General features: G+C 40.1%; 1 protein-coding gene across 7 annotated transcripts in view; it reads left to right on the top strand.

Annotated features, from left to right (window-relative positions):
• The first annotated feature begins 339 nt into the window (after positions 1 to 339).
• Positions 340 to 7041, top strand: part of LRP2 (LDL receptor related protein 2) — a 135074-nt gene continuing 128372 nt past the window's right edge. For all 7 annotated transcript variants that reach the window (XM_069781328.1, XM_069781327.1, XM_069781325.1 and 4 more), the window contains exon 1: positions 340 to 592. In XM_069781328.1, coding sequence (XP_069637429.1) covers positions 499 to 592 — 94 coding nt within the window. In that variant the 5' untranslated portion in view covers positions 340 to 498. The remainder of the gene's footprint in view (positions 593 to 7041) is intronic.

The following is a 7041-nucleotide window of genomic DNA, read 5'->3' as shown; positions in this document are numbered from 1 at the left end:
TTATCCCCTGCATTGGGAAGTAGGTGTTGTGAAGTTTTTTCACGGTTGTCATAAATACTTTTCTTGTTTGGAGCATGCCTTTGGACCACTAAAACCTGGGAGATATTTCACTAGCAATCTGAAATTCCCCATATCTACTCAAAATACGCAGTGTGGCACCAATGGACTCTAAGCCTGCAAAGTGCAGGGACTTGGAAGCATCATGCCTATCCTGCAAATTGTGGAAGGAGGGGCAGAGGCAGCCTGTGGCTGCAGGGCCTGGAGCAGTGCCTGATTCCCTCATGCTGGTTCCGGGGCCGCCGGGTATAAAGAGCTTTATGCAATGTCTGGAGGGTGGGAGTTTATAGAAAACGCGATGTCTCAACAGGCGAACACGCCTTTCTCCTGCAACTAGCGGGATAAGAAAAAGACACCAGGCTCCTTGTGCTGCTGCTGTGCAGATCAGCACCCCGGAGTCGAGGAGCCAGCTTCTGAGGGAGCTGGAGCATCCCAGCTCAGATGGGACCTCGCCATCAGATGGATGGAAGAGCAGCAACTGCTTGCAAACTGCTCATATTATTCACTGCATGCATAATGCAGGGCAGTTGCCAAGGTAAGCACTATGCTCCAGCCTCTCTGGAATGGGACTTGCACCGCAAGGAGCACATCCCTGTCCTGGGGACTTCGATGAGAAAAAGACCAAAGTGCCTGAAAGTAGAGGGTTAACGGGAGCCGATTCAAGGAGTTCTTTCTAATAGCTAGGGGAGACGGTTGGCTCTTTCCCGGAGTCATTTGATGGAGTCGATTTCTGTTTGTGGAAAAGGAGGTAGCACCTTAAAAAACACCACAAACACCACCGGCTCTTTAGCTTCACTTCACCTTGGTTTTAAATTATCCCAGGATGTTTCTTCTGATTGTTTTTCTGGTTTGTACAAACTTTTTTTCTGGTTGTACAAGACAGCAACACACAAATGTTGCTAGATTTGGAGGGACAGCTCACACTTTGCAACTCCATGGTCTAACCTCACAGTTTTAGAGATTGCAAGTGTGCAGCTTTTCTTGTAGCGAGTACTGCTTACCGGCTGTGGATAAGGTAAAAAAGAAAAAAATCACCCCAGATTTTTTGCATTTTTTTCCTTGCGACCTTAGTGCCCTTCTTGCCACTAGAACGTGGGTGGTTTTGCAGAGCAGAGTTCACCTGCATTCCAAGAGCAGGTCTGGTGGCCACTAAAATTGTACCTAGAGTTGTTTTTGAGAAGCGCACAGGCTGCGGCACTTGCACCAGACAGGTTGTGCTGGGGGGGGAGGGCGGGGGACAGAGGGTGTGCGTGGACAGGCTTGCGTACGTGTGGTATATGCAGTCGTTTACAGAGGGCTATAAGAAAGTAACAGATGCTTAGTCTGGAGGACAATAAGCTCCCCTCAGTCGGTCTCAGACGCAGATTTGAAGTTGAGAGAGGGAGAACTTTTTCTCTGGGCTTTGCTGTTGCTAGGCGACCTCCGGGAGCATGTGACGGGCAGAGCGGGCTGAGTGCCGCTCCTCTGGTACTAATCTGCCTGCTGGGGATGGAGTAGCCGTGTCTCCAGTCCTCCCTCCAGCCTGTGACTGCAGCCCATCTCTTCCCGTCTCCCCCTCTTCGCGCAGTTTAATTGCCCTGCAGTGAAAATTAAGCCTGTCGAGTTGGAGCAAGAGTGGCTGAAGTGCATTTCCTCGGCCCCATGTATTGACCCGGCAGTCCTGCTGGTTGTGTGTCTGTGTATTACGTGTGCGTTCAAATTGTTAATCTGCTTTCTTTGCTCAACTCTTAGTTTAAGCTCCTTAGACAGAATCAAGTAAGTAATTATACAGCAACTGCTGCTAGCAGCTCCCACTTACGAGCAGGGAAATAGCAGATAGCTAATGTGCAGCGGGAGACCTGCAAAAGCCCTAGCCGAGGAGGTCACACTGGGCAGAGTTAATCCTGTGCACTATTATTTTATATTGGGTAGAATGGAAGCTGCAGTGCTGATCTAAAAGTTTATTTCTTTGCTCTACAGCCACTTTTGACTGCTCAGGACGTGCCTGGTAAATGACATGACAGGATAAGCAGAGGGAACCTTTGAAGTAGCTAGTACCCATAGGCAGTGGAAGTACAGAAGTTTTTTTTACTTTGACGGTGTCCCCCGCCCCTTCAGAGTAGAGTAATTGTGCAAATGAAACAGTATAGTTTTAGTAACGGGTAACCGATACCAGTAAAATCTCTGGATAGCAATCTTGGCCACACTGCAATTATTATTGTGAAATATTTGGTATCCTTAAGTTCCAGCTCCTTGAATGTTGAGATCATGTCAGACTCTTGTTAAAACAAAACAAAACAAAAAACATTAAGAGAATCCTGAAAGCAATTCCAAGGCTCAGAAGGAAAATGGTGAAAATCATATTATCTTGCCTAGTGTTCAGTATTTGCAAAGGTATTTCCATGATGTTTCTGAAGGTTTTTGTTGGCAATACTTGAGTGTTCCCAGTATAAGCTGGATGTTTCCAGAAGTAGTTTCACCTGAGCACTTGCTCAAATGATAGTATCATGATTCTTCCTTGATTTATCTAATTCTGGATTTATTGGAATTAAACATACCACTTATAAACTGAATAAAAATACTGCCTCTTAACTGCCAGTAGTACAGGGCTTGGTTCTGCAACCTTTACTCTATAAGCCTTGTTGCCTGTGGGGTAACTGTTATCACAAAAAATTGCAGCTGGAATCTAAAAAACTACCTAAGTGAAGGTAGTGTCAAGAAGGAGCATCACGGGACTAACGTTAATGTTTGTTTTGAGGAATCTCAAAGTGCTTCATGCTCATAGTCATAAACTAGAGGCACTGGATGGATGTTGTACTCTCAGCAGTTTTGCAGAGGGCAAATGAGATCACTAGGGCAACTTCGCATTTGAACAATGAGTTCTTTAATGCTACTGCAAAGCATACCAGATCTACATACTCATGCAATATTTCACGTAGTGTCTGTTATCAGGCTCACCTTATCTAACATGGAAGGCCTGCTGTACTTTTTTTGATGAGGATTTAGTACCTGAGGGTGCTTGAATTTTTTTGTTCTTAATGGTTCAGCACCAGAGGAGCTGTTAGTTTAGTTTCTTTATAAAATCATTCATATATATATATAAAATCATATATAAATAATTCATAGAAACCTGCTTTTCTTTATAAAAAAGAGCGCTTCTTTCTAGACGCAAAGTATTAAGAACATTCTTCACAAATCTACAATAGTCAGTATTTTTGTAACCTATGTATTTCAGATCACTTAAATTTCCTACTTTTGGTGTCCCTTAAGTCCTGATGACCTACTTTCAACAGAGATGATGTAAATTTCCCAGAAAATAAACGTGTTATTAGTATTAAAAGAATATGAATTATTTAATAAATTACATTGGTATTGATTTTTGTCACCAATTCTGTTAAATTAGTGTGAGTTACAAAACAATGCCAGTATCATCTTTTTTCAGACTTGCATGTACTTACACTGAAATTCTGGCTTTGCTGCAATTTATTGTAAAGCACCACATTGCTATGTAAAGGCCAGGATTTCACTGTATTGTGTAGTTTACAATGTTTAAATTGCTGTTTGCCTCCCCTGTGGTGGATACTTCTGAGGATCTTTTTATTTCTTTAGCATGCTTCATGTATGGAATCAAAGATGAGAGATTCGCATTGCTGTGAATTATATAGCATCAGTGATTGCTTAGCCAGGTTGTATATTTTCCTTGAGATAATCATAATATTTGTGTAAACTTTCGAATTCTGGGAAATGCAGCTGGAAATGCAAACATCTCCATTAATGGTCTTTCTGTCTACATATATTCTATTTTTTTTTTAATTTTTGGATTCTATATTGAGTTAAGAGGCCAGAAGATCACAGTTAGGTTGAGTTCTAGTATTTACTTTTTGCTTCTCTTCAATAACTCATAGCTTACTGACATTTTTTTAAGGTTTCTATTGTTGATTTCAAGATCAGAAGACTTTTAATTTAAAATATTTTTTTCTTTTTAGGAAAGCCCATTATTTGTTCCATATGTGTGTTGGCAAAATGTGGTTGTGCAGAAACTTTGCTGTAACACAGAAGCTAGTGCATCAAATTTGATTTACATCCTAAATCTCTGCAATGATAAATCACCAGCTTAAATGCATCCCAGGCCAATATGACTCAAGTTTGTTACCATTATAAGGTCTCTATTAATCTGAGAATGAAGGCTATTCTAAGAATGAATCTATGTGGTGTAATATCATATCTCAGAAATCACAACGAACATTTGCATGAAGTGAGGCCAGTAATGAATAGGTTCAATAGGACCGAGTAGAGAAATGCTACAGCAGCTCTTTCCAGAATGGCATGGAGAAACATGCTTTTCCATCGAGCATTGTAATAGTTCAATCTCCAAATTAATAATTGAGCGTTTTTTAGACATTGCCTTCACTCAAACCTATTTAATCTGTCTGTAGGATGACGAATAGTGATGTTGCTGTAGGCGACAGGCCAGAGTCAGTATTCATATTCCCTTGTACAGTGCTGTGCACGTTTAAATGACAGAGAAGCCTGTCTGTAAGATTACGCCCCTGCCAAGACCTAGTGTTTGAAGACCTTGAGTGAGACTTTCCTTGGGGGCTGAGGATTTGGGAGTAATGAGAAGGGAGAAAGGACGGCTGTCCTGGTTTCAGCTGGGATGTAGTTAACTGTCTTCCTAGTAGCTGGTACAGTGCTATGTTTTGAGTTCAGTATGTGAAGAATGTTGATAACACTGATGTTTTCAGTTGTTGCTCAGTAGTGTTTAGACTAGAGTCAAGGATTTTTCAGCTTCTCATGCCCAGCCAGGGCACCTGACCCAAACTGGCCAACAGTGTATTCCATACCATGGGACGTCCCATCTAGTTTAGGAACTGGGAAGTGGGGGGGGAGGGATTCGCCGCTCGGGGACTGGCTGGGTGTCAGTTGGCGGGTGGTGAGCAATTGCCCTGCGCATCATTTGTACATTTCAATCCTTTTATTACTACTGTTGTCATTTTATTAGTGTTATCATTATCATTATTAGTCTCTTCTTTTCTGTTCTATTAAATCGTTCTTATCTCAACCCAGGAGTTTTACTTCTTTTCCTGATTTTCTCCCCCATCCCACTGGATGGGGGGGAGTGAGTGAGCGGCTGCGTGGTGCTTAGTTGCTGGCTGGGGTTAAACCACGACAACGGCAAAGAAAATGAATATACCAGTGCAGTCCTGACGTACAATTTAATAGGTATTGTGCATGACCTGTGGGCTGCAGTGTTCATAATCCTGCACTAGTATAATTTTCTTGGTTTCTCTTGGAGGTGTACTCACACAAAATCAAAAGCAAAAATCCCACTGAGTGTCCATCTACCTGGCTCTGAACTAGTTTGTTTCCTGAGGGCTGACAATTTAAAAGTACCTATCAGTGAAACACATCATAATCTCACATTTTAACTAATAAGTGGTATTTCTGTGCACTGACAGTCTTTTTTTTTTTTTTTTTGTATGGTTCTTTTTAATGAGTATCCCTCTCCTAGTACATCTCTTGAATTTTCTTAATAATTTACTCTTTTTCTGTATTCTGTTCAGCAAAGCATATCAGGAATTTGCAAAGTAATCAGCTAAAGCAAAGAATAGAACAAACCACAGAATTTTAGTTAAAAATTGAAAGCAGTAATTGGATGACACCTGGTTAGATTTATGTTCTATGCCAAACGCTAGAATTACAGTAAATAATTAAGCTGCAGGAGTCAAGACAAATAGAGACAGAGCATCTAAGCAGATTTCAACTAGGATAACTGCGTGATGTATGCGATGCTTCTATTTCCCTGTAAGACAACCCAAAACCTTCTTTCATATATTGAGCTGATTGGAAATTTGAGCAATGAAATCCTACTTTAATCCAGATTTACTTTCCATGTGTTTTGCAGGAAATGAGCAAAGATTCATTTGGGGGAAAGGTAGAATGCAATTTCATTAAAGCCTTTAAATTCTTTTCCTTTTGGGCTTCCTGGATTGACATGACATCAGTCACACTATTCGGAGCCTTTCCCTCTCCATGTGCCTTCTTGCACTGTTAGATTATTGCCAGATCAAAGCCCAATGGTGTTTTTTTTAAAATTCTCATTTAGCACTGAACCTGGAGGTTCTTCTGTCGATTTTTTTTTTTTTTTTAAATCTGAATACTCTTATTTTTAATTGAGCAGTGACCAGGCACATTGTAGAGGTAGTTCATTTTATCTTTATGAATATTGGATCAAATGTCATTCAGTCTTCCTGCAATACTTAGTTTTAGATCTGAGAGCTTGTGAATACTCTTCAGATGATAGATAGACAAATATGTAACTTTGAATCACATTGTACTATCACTTTTTTAAGCAGGAGTTTATAATTGTTTATCCTCTTCTAGAGGTCTGCTTAAAAAGTGCTGGAACCGTATAGCAATTGGATGTTTCAAAGGAAATTACACTTTCTAGGAGGTGTCATTGTTGAAAAACATTAAAGGTCCCTTCTAATTAATGATCTGCAGGTTGACATCTATTTAAAGAGAAGTTGATGGTTTTATTCTACTGTGGCTAATTAGCGATGATAATCAGATAATTTGTCAGCTTTTTAATAGCTTACACTGAATGTGGCAAATAAAGGACAGAGTTGTTTTTCAGATTATTTAAAACTAAAGTGTTTCTTTATAGAATTTGATAATTATGCTTTATTCTTAAAGATACCTTGAGCTGTTTCTAGGTTAAGGAATAAAGGTTTCCTCTGAGTCAACCCAGTGGAACTCCATTAATTTCAAAGAAATTATCCCTGAGTTGCAGTGATCCAAGAGACAGAAAATAGGATTCAGTGAAGAGTAAACATCTCTTAATAGCTTATTATTGTTTGAGATACATTTTGAAGTCCAATTTCTTGTGTTAATGTTCATTTTATTAACTGCTTTTTGCTTCCTTAACTCAGCACACTTTTAGAACAATTTAAGAAAATAAAGTTTAATGAGTAAGCATAGAAATGTTTAATGGAATGGATAGCC

This window comes from Haliaeetus albicilla, chromosome 4 (assembly GCF_947461875.1).
Source record: "Haliaeetus albicilla chromosome 4, bHalAlb1.1, whole genome shotgun sequence".
Taxonomy (NCBI): domain Eukaryota; kingdom Metazoa; phylum Chordata; class Aves; order Accipitriformes; family Accipitridae; genus Haliaeetus; species Haliaeetus albicilla.
This window is presented reverse-complemented; position numbering and strand designations above follow the sequence as displayed.